The sequence below is a fragment of the Aotus nancymaae genome, unplaced genomic scaffold (genome assembly GCF_030222135.1).
Source record: "Aotus nancymaae isolate 86718 unplaced genomic scaffold, 86718_ANA_hifiasm-v0.15.2.pri h1tg000010l, whole genome shotgun sequence".
NCBI classification, from domain to species: Eukaryota; Metazoa; Chordata; class Mammalia; order Primates; family Aotidae; genus Aotus; species Aotus nancymaae.
The window spans coordinates 46,446,594-46,463,887 of NW_026988421.1; the positions used below are offsets into that span (position 1 = coordinate 46,446,594).

At 34.7% G+C, this 17,294-nt stretch overlaps 1 protein-coding gene across 1 annotated transcript in view; it reads right to left on the reverse strand.

The window, feature by feature from the left end:
* The window catches only part of PCDH15 (protocadherin related 15), a 965,496-nt gene that overhangs the window by 159,071 nt on the left and 789,131 nt on the right, over positions 1 to 17,294 (reverse strand). Inside the window, exon 21 of the mRNA XM_064374141.1 lies at positions 9,965 to 10,081. Within this exon, the coding sequence (XP_064230211.1) occupies positions 9,965 to 10,081 (117 nt within the window). The remainder of the gene's footprint in view (positions 1 to 9,964; positions 10,082 to 17,294) is intronic.

A 17,294-nucleotide genomic window follows, 5' to 3' on the forward strand; every position in this document is an offset into this window, starting at 1 on the left:
GGCCAAGGCGGGTGGATCACGAGGTCAAGAGATCGAGACCATTCTGGTCAACATGGTGAAACCCCGTCTCTACTAAAAATACAAAAAATTAGCTGGGCATGGTGGTGCGCGCCTGTAATCCCAGCTACTCAGGAGGCTGAGGGAGGAGAATTGCCTGAACCCAGGAGGCGGAGGTTGCAGTGAGCCGAGATCATGCCATTGCACTCCAGCCTGGGTAACAAGAGCGAAACTCCGTATCCAAAAAAAAAAAAAAAAAAAAAAATGATAATATTGATCTTTACTCTTGTAAACCAGAAAGATTTTGGTGTTGTTTGCTAAGAATTATTTTTGAAGGAAAAGCTGTAGATGCTATTATGTGGTTAAAAAAAAAACTGTGTAATGCTATCTTTTTCTCACCATTTATACTGAGCACTCAGTTCTTATACTTCATTCATTTTGGTATGGTTTCTTTTTTTGTGTTTTTTTTTTTTTTTTTTTTTAAAGACGGGGTTTCAGCATGTTGACCAGGCTAGTCTTGAACTCCTGACCTCGGGTGATCCGCCCGCCTCGGCCTCCCAAAGTGCTGAGATTACAGGCGTGAGCCACCACGCCCGGCTCTTTTTGCTATGTTTTAATCAAATCCTGCTGTGCCAGAAATTCCTAAGATACTTCACACTAATGATCACAGCTGTATAGGAGTCTCTAAGATATGTTAGAAAGTTCCTAATATGACAGATAATGTTCCTGACAATGGCATTGTCTTGAATGCCTTTAACTTATTTGGCTCTGTAGTAAAGATGGCTTGAGGTTGGAGAGAGAAGATGGGGTGGCAGGCTCTGCATTATCATGGTGAGTGGAACAGCTAGGTGTGAAGCCAAACAAGCTTCAGCATTTAGCTACAGTGGTAGTCTAGTCAAAGGGAAACTTCAAAACAAAATACTCAGGTCCAGTCCTTAGATTATAAACCCACACTGAGAGAAGATCAAGCAGGAAAAATACTGCTGCGGTCACGTTTCAGAGGCACAGCACCTTCCTGACATCCCCAGTACCTTACACTACCTCTTTCTTCTCTACACCCTATGCTCAGGTTCCCGGACCTCAGACCTTTACAGGATTTTCCAGAATGCAGGGGAAACGCACAAAGAGAAGGAAGCAGATCCCAAAATATAAATATGGATGTCAGATCTCACAGACTTAAAGCATAAAAGAGGTCAGAGTAAACATAGATAAATGATAGTTAATTTATGTTATTACTATGTGGTAGGCACCAACTGCTTCACATAAATGATATCATTTCAAACTGACAGCAACCCTGCAAAGTATTTCTTTTGTGATTAGAACATATGAAATATTCTCTAAACAAACTTTTAAGTGTATCACACAGTATTGTTAATTACAGGCACAATGTTGGAAATCAGAATAATACCAGAAAAACAAATTAACTCAGTTAAATGAGTAAATGATTTAAATAAACACTTAAAAAAAAAAAGACGTACAAATGGCCAACAGTACATAAAAACATGCTTAACATCATTAGTCATCAGAGAAATAAAAGTTAAAACTGCGATCAGATATCACTTCATGCCTCGCAGGACGACTGTTATTTAAAAAATTATTTTAAAAATGTGGAGAAATTGCTATGCTTCTACATTGTTGGAAGAAATGTAAAATGGCACTGTCAATATGAGAAACAGTATGGGGTTTCCTCAAAAAATTACAAATATATGATCCAGCAGTTTCAGTTTTGGGAATTTATTCAAAAGATGAAATGAAATCAGGATCTTGAAGAGATATCTATTTGTACTCCCAACTCCCATGTGTATTGCAGCATTATTCAGAATATCCAAGATGTGGAAACAGCCTAAATGTTTATTGATGGATGAGCGGATAAAGAAAATGTGGTATATGCATACAAGTGAACGTTACTCAGCTTTAAAAAGAAGGAAGTACTGCCATTTATAACAATGGGGATGTTGTTATAATCTAATCTTGAGGACGTTACGCTGAGTGAACTAAGCCAGTCACAGGACTCATACTGCATGATTGCATTTACGTGAGATATCTAAAATAGTCAAACTCACAGATGCAAAGGTGGTTGTCAGGGGCTGAGGGAAAGGGGAAAAAGAGAGTGACTGTTCAACACGTATAAAATTTTAGTTGCACTGTTTTTGTTCTCATTTTCCAGATGCCAGAACTGAGGCTTACAGTGAATTAAGTGACTTGGTTTAGGCCACAGGGCTAGTCAGTGGGAGCTTCTGAAGTTGAAACTAGACATTCTTGCTCCTAAGCCCACACTCTTGAAGCCATTTAAAAGTGTACTGAGACCGGGTGCGGTGGCTAATGACTGTAATCCCAACACTTTGGAAGGCTGAGGAGGGTGGATCACCTGAGGTTGGGAGTTCAAGACCAGCCTGACCAACACAGAGAAACCTGGTCTCTACTAAAAATACAAAATCAGCCAGGTATGCTATTGCATGCCTGTAATCTCGGCTACTCGGAAGGCTGAGGCAGGAGAATTGCTTGAACCTCGGAGGCGGAGGTTGCGGTGAGCGGAGATCATGTCATTGCACTCCAGCCTGGGCAACAAGAGTAAAACTCCGTCTCAAAAAATAAAATAAAATAAAATAAAAACTTTATTGAGCTGATAAACTATATAAATTTGCATATGAGGGGCCATCATATACTAGATATAATTCATACAAAGAAAAGAATATCTAAGTATATACTAGCAAAAAACTTTAATATAAAAATGGAGATTTTTACAAGCAGATAAAGATTAAATATCTAAAAATGAAGAAAAATTAATGTGGCTTCATACTTTATAATTTATCAAATAATAAAAAATAGTAAAACATTGTCTATATAGCTTTAAAGGAAAAAATTTTGACCCAAGATTCTAGTAGTCTGTCAAGTTTTATATGTATAAGCAAAAAAAGTGTCATATAAGAACTTATAAAGTATATAATAAATTGAAGACATATAATAAACTAAGAGATGCAGCAAATGAAGAGCTTAAGAGTTGACAGATCAGAACATAAAAGGAGTGTTGCAAATCATACATAGTTGTAAATATGGCAAAATAAATAGCTGTTGTAAATATGCCTAGGAAATATAATTAAGGCACCATAAATTATTTTTAAATAAAATGTACATGGCTAGTTATTCAAAGAAAGTATAATGAAAATAAACTTAAAGAGTTAAAAACAAAAAAGTGAGTCGTAAACAAAAGTCATACCCCCAAATGACTCAGACACATGAAGATTAAGAGTAAGAAGGCAGCATCAGGAGACCAGAGGCCAGGGGGTTCCTAATCAACAGAACTGTGGTCCTTCATTTAGATTTCATTCTCCTTGCCCCATCTGCAAATTTTTTTTTTTACCATTCATCTTCTCCACATTGAAAATGTCTATTCATCTGTACCACGTCACTAGCAGATTTCCCTTCCATCTTGTCAGTCTTTCCTTTCTTTGGCTCTTTCCACTAATCAGTCCCTGACATATCCCCAAATTCTGAGAGTCTATTTCCAGGTTTTTCTTTGATTATTTTTTCATTCTTGGAGAATGTATTTACTCTCAGAGCTTGAACCTCTCTCCATTCAGGTAACTCCTGTGTTCACATTTCATTTTTAAGACCTTTGCCTGATATTTTCTGCCTGATCCATCTCCGTCTCATAAATGCAACTGCATCATCGTGGCATCAGATCAAAGCAGCTGCAGAAACTCAATACCTATCATCTCAGGTCCTCCTCACCGAGTTTCTAATCTGTGTAAAGGCAATCTTAGCCTCATGATGCCGTCTTCCTCCAGCCTCCTCCTGGAGTTAGGTTTCATACACTCCTTGGTTTGATGACTGTGTAATAGATAAGCTTTCTGCCAGCCCAGGTTATAGTTCCCTCAGCCTCCATCCTCCACACCTCAGGCTGATGGGATGGGGAGGATGTGGGTGCCAATTTTTAACATTCTATAGATAACTGCACTTAGATGTTTTTAAATCATTTCAAATTTAATTTGTCCCAAAATTGACCTTATGTGTGAGGCTGTGACACAGTGTCTAGGCTGTGTTAGGCCTGTGTTTCGTTGTAGGGCTGCTGTCCAAAGATAGCCGTCACCTATGAAAATGAAAGAATTGCAAAAAGGACAAAGACCAGGAATTCTGAGTAGCTTAGCTTAGAGGGTGTTCAGCTAAGAATCCAGGTCATGAGAAGACAAGATACCCTTTCAGAGAGTGTGTTTCCATTTCCCCTGGCAAGACATTCAGAATAAAGGATATCATTGAAGCCATAAGGGAGGTCTGTGGGCCTGTCCCAGAGAAAGCGTGTTATATTTCACTCAATTTTCTTGGAAACCTGTCTTGTTTAAAGTATATTGGGACCCAAGTCCTATGAGGTATATTCTTATTCCCCACCCCCAAAATATGTAAACTAGTGATACTGTTTAAAAAAAAACTTTAGACAAATTTAAGAGAGTTTAATTGAGAAAAAAGAAAAAAAAATGACTATCAAATCAGACAGCCCTCAGAATCAAAGAAAATTCAGAGAGACTCTGGTACTATCATATGGTCAAATATCTACGGAAAGAAAATGTGATGTGCAAAAACCAAAACTGAGATAGAGAAACAGCTGGATTTGTTACAGCTTAGCATTTGCCTTAAACAAAGTTTAAACAGTTGGCCACCTATGAGCCGTTAAAGCTACTGGAATTGATTGAGACTAAGCGGTTGTTGCAGGAAACACTACTGAAGTTAGTCTTTTTGTTGTTTACCTCGTAAGTATGTGAGTACGGAGACTTTTTCAAGCTAGATTTTAGTTTTATTTAGCAATACATTATGGGATCTGAAGGACACTTTTGTAAATGTTGAAACAAATTTTATGCATATTTCCATTTATAACAAAAGAAAAATGCCCCTTTAGCTCTGGTAACTATGGCAGTTTCTAAATTAAAAGATCATTATTTACATCTGAATTGTTAATTCTAACACCAATTTCAAGTATTATTAATAATATAATCATTTTTCACTAAGCCTTCCCTTTTATACCTGTTTACACTTTCAAATCTAATTATATCCCTTTGTCGTTTTAAAGATCAAGCCCCAACTGTTTCATGGTGTGCCTTCTTTCTAATTAAGTAGCCGAGACCAATGGGAGTCAGGCTGGGGCTATATCATCTCAATTTTCACGAGCTGACATTCACAGTAAAAGTAGATCTTGATGATTTCCCTAACAGTTTGGATGTGAAGGAAAACGAAACAACACTGAGCTGTGTATATACCCTCCTCATGCTCCTGGGCGAGAAATCATAGTAGCAGCTGATCTCGGAAATCCGAGTTTCTGCTACATTGCTAGCAACAACGTAAATCAATACAGGATAAGAACACAAGCCAGTATGTGGTGAGTCATGAAAAATAGATCAGTAGTGATATCAAGTGAAAATGATACAGGAAAACCACATTATCTGGAAACAAAAATACAATTTTATAACACTCCTGGTACTGAATAGTTTTAACTATGGCACACAAAGCAAGCAAGCAGCAAATTACAGATAAGGATGACTGTTGCTTTCCTTCTACTGTTAACATGCCCCGACTAATAGATTGTAACAGAATGACTATTTGCAGCATTAAACATTGGGAGAGGACGTCCATAATTACATAGCATATTTTGTAACTTCATGACATTTGAATAAAACACAGGCATACGTCATAGAAAGGAAGACCTGGCCATCTTTTTTCATTCTCTAGAGATCAACAGAAGTACCCTTGAATGACAGATGGGTATTAAAATACCTTTGCAAATAATTCCTCAGGTAGCTCATCTAAACTCTGAAAAGCTACAATAGCTCTCAGAAGAGGGAAATAAAATGCTTCACAATTGTAATGATTTTCTCTTTATAAATATACTTTCTGAAAAAGTATAGTGAGAATACTAAATATTTGCAAACTGGTTTTAAAGTCCAAAGCTATTAAAATTGCAAGAATTTTTATGGAGCATATCTATCTCATAAATCAGTATCAAAGCCTGAAAAAAAGAAGTCTTAAATGTCTACATAATTCTCACATTATATACATATATATATATGTAAAAACAAAAAGTTGGTCAAAATCTCTCATATTAAACCTGTTCCAATTACTACCCTACTTTAAACAAAACCTTATAAATTCCTAAATACATAAAATGTAAGGATTGGTACAAATAATGCTTTATTTCTTGGAGATAAAATGAAGATGAAACATAAACCCTACTTATTTATTCCAATTATTTCCCTCACATGCTCACAAAGGACACTATTCTGTCACTATTTAACCCTGTTCCCAAAAATCTCCTCATAAATGCAGTTTCAAAAAGAACGAAACTAGGCAAATAAACATTATAGCTGCAGTTTCTTTCTGTCAAATTTGAGAATGAGACGTCTCTGGTGAAAAGAAATAAAAGGTTAGCCATTTTTAATTTCCAAAACGATCCCTCATTCACTATTCATGTCTCATGTGAACTTCATAATGTCAATGCTGTCGCAAAAGCAAGGCAGAAAACCGGGATCCTTTCAGCTTTAATTCAGTAGGGAGCAAAGTTCCTGTAAGATGTTTTTCCTCCCTCTGGAGCACTTTACCAAACATGTATTTTATAATTCTTAATTTATATTCAACAACAATGCTCTCTCCGGCTTTCAGAGATTTTCTAATTTCTCTGTTATTTCAAAAAATTTCCTTGTTGGCTGGGTGCAGTGGCTCACATCTATAAACCCAGCACTTTAGGAGGTCGAGGGGGGTGGATAACGAGGTCAAGAGTTCAAGCCCATCCTGGCCAATATGGTAAAACCCTGTCTCTACTAAAAATACAAAAATTAGCGGGGCATGATGGCGCGTGCCTGTAGTCCTAGTTACTCGGGAGGCTGAGGCAGTAGAATTGCTTGAACCCAGGAGGCGGAGGTTGCTTGTGAGCCGAGATCGCACCACTGCACTCCAGCCTGGTGACATCTCAAAAAAAAAAAAAAAGAACAAAAGAAAAAAGTTTTGTCGTTGCTATTTTATAGTTTAAAATGAGTGGTTCTCACTTCATTCAAAAGAAACAGGATGCCTTGAAAATGATGTGGTCAACCTCTAGAAATTAAAATTATTATTGCTTAATAATAGTAATACTTAATACATGTGGTGGCAGAAGCCTTGCTGAGCATATATATATACATCAATCATTTAATTCTCATGGCCCTTAAATGGCCAAATTAAGGCTTAGAGATATTAAGAATTTTTTCCAGGGTCATATAGAACTTTATTTCTGAAAATATGGCACATTTTGTCAATCTTGAAGAATACAGAATAAGCATTTATTTATTCACCTATTCAATTATTCAACAAACGTTTCCGGGCAGACTAGCAAGTAGCAGGCTAAGAGTTAGACATGGGAATACAAAATGAAATAAATTTTGATTCCTGCCCTCAAAGACCTTACATTCTAGTTTGGAAGAGATACTATTAAATAAACATACAGTGTTAAGATAGATACTTACAGCCTCAGTGGTGACATAGTATCCCTGAAGAGTATGAAATTGAAACTATTTCCTTCTAATTAATAAACATTTATAACAGAGTAGAAAACACTTGGCAAGCCTATCCAAATAATACTTATTCTGTCTTTATGGTATCAACATAAGATAAGGGTAAAAATCAAGCATAATATTTTTAAAAGAATTACACAATATAGCAATTCCAAAAATTTTCATGGAATTGAGCTTTTATTTAGAATATGTCTAGGTGCAGCCAAATGGCAACTATGCTCATTTAAGGGACACAATTGGCAGCCACGATTCAAAGGCTCAATTCTGATCATGGCTGTACCAAAAGACTGTTGGTGTTTCAAGGAGCAAAACTGAGTCTGATAAATATACACTCAATAACCAAAATGAATATACTCGATATTTCAACTGAATGACTGGCATCCACTTTCTATCTAATGAAAGGCCAACATCAATTATTAAATGCTAAAAATTACTACTGGGAATGCAAAACTAAAAACCTCTTCCAAAGAAATATGAAATGTAAGTCTGGCAAATTTCTTTAAAAGAGCTTCAAAGTGTAAAAACAGAGCTTTTTCTCTCGATAAATACTTTCTATAAGTAATTTATCATCTTTATAGAACAGACAACAAAGCAAGACAACTTTTTGCACATTGGCGGATATGCTCTGAATGCTAACAGGCACCACAGTCATTACTACAAGGGAAGTAAGAATTTCACTGTCTGTAGGAAGACTTTGAGGTCTGTCCCATGTAGGTGACCAACAGCGTTACTTTTAGTCTCTCATCATTAATGCCATTAAACTCTACGTTAAATTATGTGCTGATGAAAATTTATTAAAAATGTATGTTAGTATTGTGTTCTCTTACAATCATTAAGTACAGAATATTATCGTTTCTATTTGCAGTTCTGTCTTTTCCTTGAGATTATCAGTTTCTTGAGACCAAAACTGGTTATCACAATGGCCAGTATATAGTTGGTGCTAAAAACATGTATGTTGAATAAAATTGAATACACAGTCCTAATTTCAAAGTATATTGCACATGTTACAATTTACTTAAAAAAGAGATAAATTGGCTGGGCGCGGTGGCTCACACCTGTAATCCCGGCACTTTGGGAGGCCGAGGCGGGCGGATCACAGGATCAAGAGATCGAGACCATCCTGGCCAACAGGGTGAAACCCCATCTCTACTAAAAAATACAAAAATTAGCTGGGCATGGTGGCGCATGCCTGTAGTCCCAGCTACTCAGGAGGCTGAGGCAGGAGAATTGCTTGAACCCAGGAGGTAGAGGTTGCAGTGAGCCGAGATCCTGCCACTACTCTCCAGCCTGGAGCCTGGCGACAGAGCAAGACTCTGTTTCAAAAAAAAAAAAGACAAAAACCTGACAAATTGCCAGTTTCACATTCACCATCTTTATTGATGGGTTCAAGTCTATGAAATTTTGCCTATCATATATGCCAAAACACAATAAAGCAGTTTCAAAGACATTTTAACACACCTAAGAAAATGAGCTTCTGAATTAAAGGTCACCACTTTCATGTTAACATTAGTATATTCTGATTCCTTATAGTCACAATAGAGCTTATAAGACTTGTCCAAATTGAAGCTGAAAAATGTTATGATGCCATTCACCTTTAATTAAATATACAGCATTAAGAGAACTACTATTTATATTAGCAATAGAAAACAAAATTTCTAAAGCACTTATAAGATTCAGGTTATTTTATTACTCTTCTAAAATAGTTAATTTAGCTTTTACTTGTATTTTTCTAAAATTGATCAGCCACTAACTTATAGTGTGACCCCACTCAAAGAAAAATTTAAATTATTCAGTTCTTAGGATAACAAATAATTAATATTTATAAAACAATCATGTGTTAATCAAAGCAATTTTACATTTATCCCATTAATTCTATATAGTATTTCATCACTCCTGCTATAATAATATTTTAATTAAAAACCTTGTCTTGAAAGATAATTTGGGATATCCCAAAAGAAATAAAGTTCTGTATGTAAAAATAATCTGTTATTTATTTTCTATAAGCAATCTTAAACTTTTTAATTCACCAAAATAAACATACTCAATATAAGTTGTATGCGATATGTTGATCTGGAGTTTGCTAACAAAATAGTCATATATGCATACAATGGAAAATACATAACTTTAAAACATCTAGATTAAGTGAAGCTTACAAATGGAGACAATTCTTTTCACATATATTTATATTTGAGATAAATTAGTATATTTGAGCATTCTTGAAAAACAAAAAGCATATTCCTTATTGCCTAGGTTCATTTGAAAGTGATTTGAAATGTGCTGTGTACCTATGGATGAAATAAGCAAAAGAACATAAAATGTACGAATAAATAGAGTGAAATTCACAGAGACTACTTTGGCTGTCTGTGACTGAGTCATTTGTGAGTTTTAAGGATTTTTCTTTGTACAGTTTAGAATATTATTCAATGCCTTCTACTTACAGGAGGGTCTGCATCTTCGGCATAAACTGTTGTGATAGGTGTACCCTTGACTGCATCTGGAGCCACCATCCCTTTGTATATTCTTTTACTAAATACAGGAGGATAATCATTCATATCCTGTAAAACACAATTAGGTGTTCAGTACTTCAGGTGCAACCAGGTTAGGGATACAGTTACTAGATTGACTCCCACTCTTCATATCACACAACTCATTTGCCACTGTCAGCCTTCCATCCTCTCAATTCCATTACTCTCACTTCAGACTGGCACCTAGGAGGAAACTGTCAGAGTTCTCATACAATATTACTGTGTGGATATCAACTGAAGTCCATTCCACTGGAATAAAGTCTTTCACTCTCAAAAACATACCTTTTGGAGACTGAAGTGACCCTTGAATTTTTCTCTAGCTTACTTCTAATGGTATGAGGTAAAATTTTACTATTTGTAAACAAGTAAGAACAAGTTTCTTAAAAAGCTACATTCTTTGAAGCAGGAGCAAAAGATGTATTTTTTAAAGCCCTTCATATGTTTTTGTAGCAATGTAAAGTGTTTTATATACTTAGCATATTACTATGATTAGAACATTTCAGATACTAATTATGAAATATCCTTTGCTGCCATTTTACATGTTAAAAGGAGATTTTCTCCGCAGTGCACTACAAAATGGCACTTAAGATTAGATATATTTATATGCAGAAAACAATGTTAACTGAAATTTTTTGAGAATTTATGTGTATCTTATTTTATTTTTCCAATTTGGTGATATATATACATTGTTACTCATGTAGTGTCAAGTTCATTAAACAAATAGTTATCAGTTATTTCCCACTTTTATAACCCAGTGCCAGGCATTGAGTATACTGTTGTGACTCAAGAAAAAGATGTCTTTGTCTTTGTGTCACTTAACCGCCATTAAGCTAGTCAAAATACTGATCTGCGAACAGGCTAATGACTTTGACTAAATTAATCTACTTACTTGTCAGAGCCAAAATAATAAATCAAGGGCCCTGAAAGCAACCATTTTTTCTGAATCATCTTATCTTTCATTAAGAATTGTATATTATGATTTTTCAATAAATAATGCTTATTAATATGGCAGATTTATTTATTTATAATAGTTTAATAATCCTTACACCCCTACAGTATTTTGGGTAGCATGGGTCAAACATATTTGAACTGAAAGCTAAATTTGTTAATTATCTGTTCTTCCTCTCCAAGAAACATTTTTCTCACTTACTATTAAAAACAAAATTTTAAAAATCTACATGTTCTTTGATATTTGTTCAGACACAACAATTTTCCTGTAAAGTATTAAGTTGGAAACACATAAATTAATCAATTGTAAACTTCTCCTTTTGCAAAGAAGTCAGAATAATTATCTCTTACTATCAAACAGTGCTTCCTTTTATATTCACCGTAGAGTTGAGTTCTGAGCAGTCAATATGAATAAACCTGAATATTCTAATAGGAAGAATTGAACTGTACACAAAAGTGAAAAATAAAAGATAACATTTCTTATGTTTTGGCATATAGTATTCACAATCTCTTATATGAAAAAGATTTTTTAAATAAATTACGGACTTTAGAATCTGAACAAGTAAATGAACCAAGAATCTTTATAATGAGGACTGTGTAGGGTATTGATCTTTAGGCTCCATGTAGGGGGTAAAGACATAAAACATTAGCATGCAAACTTTTTAATGCTCCTTCCAAGAGTGCCAATTAACTTAATGAGCGGATGTGATAACTAAGGGTGTGGAAATGCTTTAACACCCCTAAATTGATTCCGAAGGTTAGAAAAGGAGCCCAACACTGCAATTTTTTCATACATGAGTTTCCAATGAGCTCAGTATGTTCTTACGTGTTTTATTCTTTATTACTCTCAGGGAAAACTTAAAACCTTAATGTCACAAAGTACTTTTTGGAAAATCTGATTCTGTAGAAACAAAAAAATGTATATACTTTTCCAATTATGTCAACATAGCTGCAGACAGTTTTTAACACAATGAACTTTTTATTTGCTTGGGAAGTATTCATTGGATTCACTTTCTAACTTGAATGTACAGTGGATACACAAACTGATTAGATGCACACCTAAGGCTGTAAGTGACTGTAGCCTATGAAAAGATTGGTTCTCCTCCCTCTTTATTTTCTATTGACAGGATGAAGAATAAATTAATATAGTAATTGTAGCAGTGTTTCTTTTTATGACACATTGTACATACTTTGGGGTTATAATATTTTATTGTGGCTAAATACACCGCCAGTTACATATAGTTTTTCCACAATGCATTATTTCAAAAGGAGAAATGTATTGAAATGCAATGCCAACAAGTATAATCAATAGTTCATTATATTTATGCTCACGGACATCTGAAGAAAAATGTACATAAATCTGCTTCTGTACAAATGTTCTTTTCTGTAAATTAAGGATATGCTCAGCACTCCAAAACCATGCTCTTTTCTGTTGCCCATTATTCCACTAGAGGGTAGTATTGGCAAAAAGAAATATTTCCTCTTCTGTACTCTAGTTATAAATTGTATCATTAAAACTCATAATGGTTTGTTTCTTTTGGTTAAAATTTTTCTTGGTCTCAACAAAAATTAGTTCAGTGCTTCAAAAGAGTATTCTGAATGTTATGGTTTACAATTTGAAAAACATTATGGTTTTTCTTAAGACAAAGTTTAAAAAATGGCTATACTAATAAAGCTTGCAATTTGTTTCCATATATCAAGCAAATAAAATTATACCTGAAGGTATAGGTAGTTAACAGGAGAAAAACTGTTTTATTTATTTTCTACATTAAAGTCTGTAATAATCACAGATACTATTTCTACTTTAGCAGACTACCAAGAAGATTGAAGGAATGTTTTTAATGAGCATGCCAGGAAGATAAGAACTTGTCAGTAAGTTTGTAAATTTAATGACAAGTTGAAGTTCCATACACCAAAAAAACAAAGATAAAAAGATGATAAATTTTTTGATTTTCTAGAATGACAGGCAAAAACCCATAGAACAGGAAACAAAACAGCATGGTACTGGCATTAAAAAAAATACAAAGATCCATGGAACAGAATTGAGAACCCAGAGATAAGTTTACACAACTATAGTGAAGTCATTTTTGACAAAAATGCCAAGAATGTTAACAGGGACAGAACAGTCTCTTCAATAAATGGTGATGGAAAAACTGGATATCCATATGCAAAAGAAGAAATTAGACCCCATCTCATGCCATGTACAAAAATCAAATCAAAATTGATTAAAGACATGAAGCTAAGACCTCAAACTATGAAACTACTGAAAGAAAACATCGGGGAAACTCTCCAGGAGATAGGACTGGGCAAAGATTTCTTGAGTAATACCCCATAAGCACAGGCAACCAAAGAAAAAATGAACAAATGGAATCATATCAACTTTAAAAGCTTCTGCACAGCAAAGGAAAGAATCAACAAAGTGTTAAGAGTCAACCCACAGAGTGAGAGCAAATATTTGCAAACTACCCATTGGACAAGGATTTAATAACTAGAATATATAAGGTATTCAAACAACTCTATAAGAAAACCTCTAATAATCTGATTTTAAAATGGGCAAAAGTTCTAAACAAAATTTCTCCAAAGAAGACATATAAGTGATAAACAGGTATATAAAAAGGTGCTCAACATCATTGATCATCAGAGGAACGCAAATCAAAATTACGAGACATCATCTTACACCAGTTAGAATGGCTTTTAACTAAAAGTCAGGCAATAACAAATGCTAATGAGGATGTAGAGAAAAGGGAACCCTCACATACTGTTGGTGGAAATGCAAAGTAGTACAACCCCTATGGAGAACAGTATGGAAGTTCCTTAAAAATCTAAAAACAGAGCTATCATATGATCCAATCCCACTACCAGACATGCCCAAAAGAAAGGAAATCAGTACATGAGAGATATCTGCACTCCCATGTTTACTGCAGCACTATTCACAACAGCCACGATTTGGAAGCAACCTAATTGTCTATTAACAGAATAATGCATAAAGAAAATGTGGTACAGATACAAAAGGGAGTACTATTTAACCATAAAGAAGAATGAGATCCTGTCATGTGCAACAACATAATCAGTGAAGGTTAAAAGTATACAAGAGAGGCATTTTCTGGAGTCTCTCAGCAACCAGTGGGTGATATGTACCAAGCCATGGGAGAGATTCATTACTATTTAGATACATTATTTTTAACCCTGGACATGGACATTTTCTTTGTTTTCTCTGGTTTGAATCTTTATAGGAAATATGTTACATCTTAGTCCTAAAACTCTAGAATAGAATTAAAGATATTTTGTCCTGCTATCACCAAGTTTGGTAACAAATATAAAGAGCACACTAATTAAGAGTTTTAAAATGCAGAATAGAATAGAGGGAAACATTTGAAAGACATACTTCAGAACAACCCCAAGAGAACAATTAGCAAGTTGGAAAAAAACAATATTAAATCTGACCATACACCCAGTAGGTTCACCAAAATTATCATTTATTCAAATTCCTACCTCTACACAAAGGAATAATATGTATGCTGTAAATGAAATGTCCAGAATTTCTGTTTCATTTGAGTCTGGGACAACCTCCTGGTCTCTCAAGTATCAGCTTTTCTGATGAAATTAAGAGCAGGACCCTATCAATACTGTCATGGTGGAGCATGGGTAGCATATAACCGCCTCTCAGGTGTCCATGGTTTTACAAATGCTTCGCTGGTACCAAGCATTGAGTTTTCACGTAGAAAAGCTATCCTTTTACGTCTATTCTATGGGGTGGGAATATTTCTTCTGGAGAAGGAAACTCCTCTGAAAGGTAGAAATCTTAGCTCCATTTTCCAAGACCCACTGTATTTAACCATAACCTCAATTCTTGTTACAAGGTGAACTTGATGATATTTCATTTCTCATCCATTCACTCCTCCCTGCCTACTCCCACACCTACAAGCTAAGACAGGCAAACATAACCAAGGGTGAATCTGCTCTCCTTTCTTCACAGAAGTGTGTCTCCCTCTCTCCTACTCCCATGCAACCATTCTATCCAAAATTATAATGAGCAGAATGACTTGGGTCATCTGTTTATCTTGGACAAGTTCTTTATACTCCTTATAATGTTGCCTAGTATCACATACCATACAGACATTCAACTTTTCTGATTCATATTCAGTTTTCAGTTTGCTATAGAACAGACCTTTTCCTTCTGTGTATTTTCTATATTATGTTACAACGCAGACTCTAAGACCAGGTTTATATTATAACTTAGTTTGTAAGGCTAGATATTACTCTGGATCTTTTAAAATTGTTTAGAATTTTATTGTCATTTTCCAGAGATTTGCTTATATCATCTAATTTACTATCATCACAGATTCAGTTCTTGTGAATATTTAGTATATCTTGAAACATACAAGAAAAATATCTACAAGTAAAATACACAAGTAAATGTCTAGTATATACAAGAAAAAAGCCTTTGCATTAATGTTCAATAAAATCTTTGTGAGAAAAATGGATGTTATTTGTATGATCATTGCTGGTTTTGTTTTGGGTTCTTAAAGTTTTACACTAAGAAAGCTGTGTGCAGGTGTCTCGATAAACTATTTTATTTATACCGTGGAAATATTGTTTTTCCAAATAATACTTGAATTTTCCCATTCTTGCTCCAATTTTAAACAGGTTTGATAGACTAGACATTAAACACTTTATCTTTCATTTTTTCCTCCTGTTTACAAAAGAAATTATATTTCTGCTCATTTTGCAAAAAAGAACTTCAATATGCTTTCCTGTTGTGACTTTTTGAGCACAAGTATCTCCGAGCAAATACCCTGCAATTCTGTTATCAACAAAACAACTTTTCAGTACTGCAAATAAACAGAACAAGTATAGACAATTTAAAAAGTTGGTAAAGACTACATTTGTAGAGAAATGAGAATCATACACCATTTTTCTTTTCAAATAAAAAAAAATACAAGGATAAAATTGTATGAGCCTCGGTAGTATATGGTAGTATATATTAGAATTTTAAAGTTCTCTTTGTGATCATCTCCACCCTGAGTTATCAGAAAAAAGGAAAGCAAGTATCAGTCTACATTTGAGAGAATTTCCTACAAATTTTATTATGCTTAGATCAACTCGGAAAAAATAAAGTGGTACATATGTCTAGAGTTAAATGTTAAGTTTTGCTTTAGTGTATAACAAATAGGCAATGACTTTGCATGTGTCAGGAAGCCTTGACCAAAGGAATGATTTTACTTCTCTAAATAAGATAAAGCAAATGAGACAACACAAATTAGACCAATACTCCTGTCTATGAGGAATAAATTATCTCATCGGTGAGCAATTTCATTCCAGCTGCTGACGTAGAAGCATGAAGTAATATCCCTATATTGAAATAAAGGGGTGGTGAGGCAACATGCAGAACTGTTTGAGAGGGTTCAGTTCCAGACACAGGATGAGGATTATTTAGTGTATATCTTGCTTTTTGAGGTGATGACATAATTTAACTCCCTTAACATTTTCCATCAAAATAAGCCAAGCAAATACATCCAAACTGAATCCAGAGCTGCCAGATCAGAGTCTGAGTGTTTATTCTAACTGTCTATCATCAGCCACACCCTCAGCAGAGAAAAGGCCATACCATTTGAGGCTCTGTTTTTCAATCTGGGTAGAATAGGGGAAATGTCATTAATAGCAGTCTTTTTTTCTCTTATTTGTCCAAAACCATCAATAAATGAATTATTTTTCTATTTTTAATGTTTTAACTGTTCATTCCACCAAGTCATACAAGTAGACAACAGTAAACCAAGGTAAATTTTTCACCTAGTCCAGAAGACACTTTGCTATAATCAGTCGATTTAGATCAGTCTCGCCTTAGTCTTTTTCATCTGCTTACATATCATGGTATTTTCATAACCACCAATGTTATGGTCCCTAAATGTTTTTGTAACAGATTTCTAAATGTTATAACACAATAGTGTGACAAAATCATATTTCAAAATACAATACAAATCAAAGCCCTCTCCTCAGGCTCTCTATAATTTTGGCTTGTCCCTTGATCGTTTTCCCAGACCACTAGAGCACTGGCAGTAATTGCCTCAGGAGAAATACGAAAAGAAAAATCGGGTTACCCAAGAAAATATTTTGACAGTTAGGGTTCTATTTCCAAAGTAAACTTAGTATTAATGTTTTAATTTCCAGAAATAGACACATTTCCTATCTCCTGAAATAGATATATATCTTAGGACAGAGAGACACAAAAATGGAAGAATTAAGTATATAGACATGTGGACCCCTGAGAAATAAAGAACTCAGATCCTAATAAAAC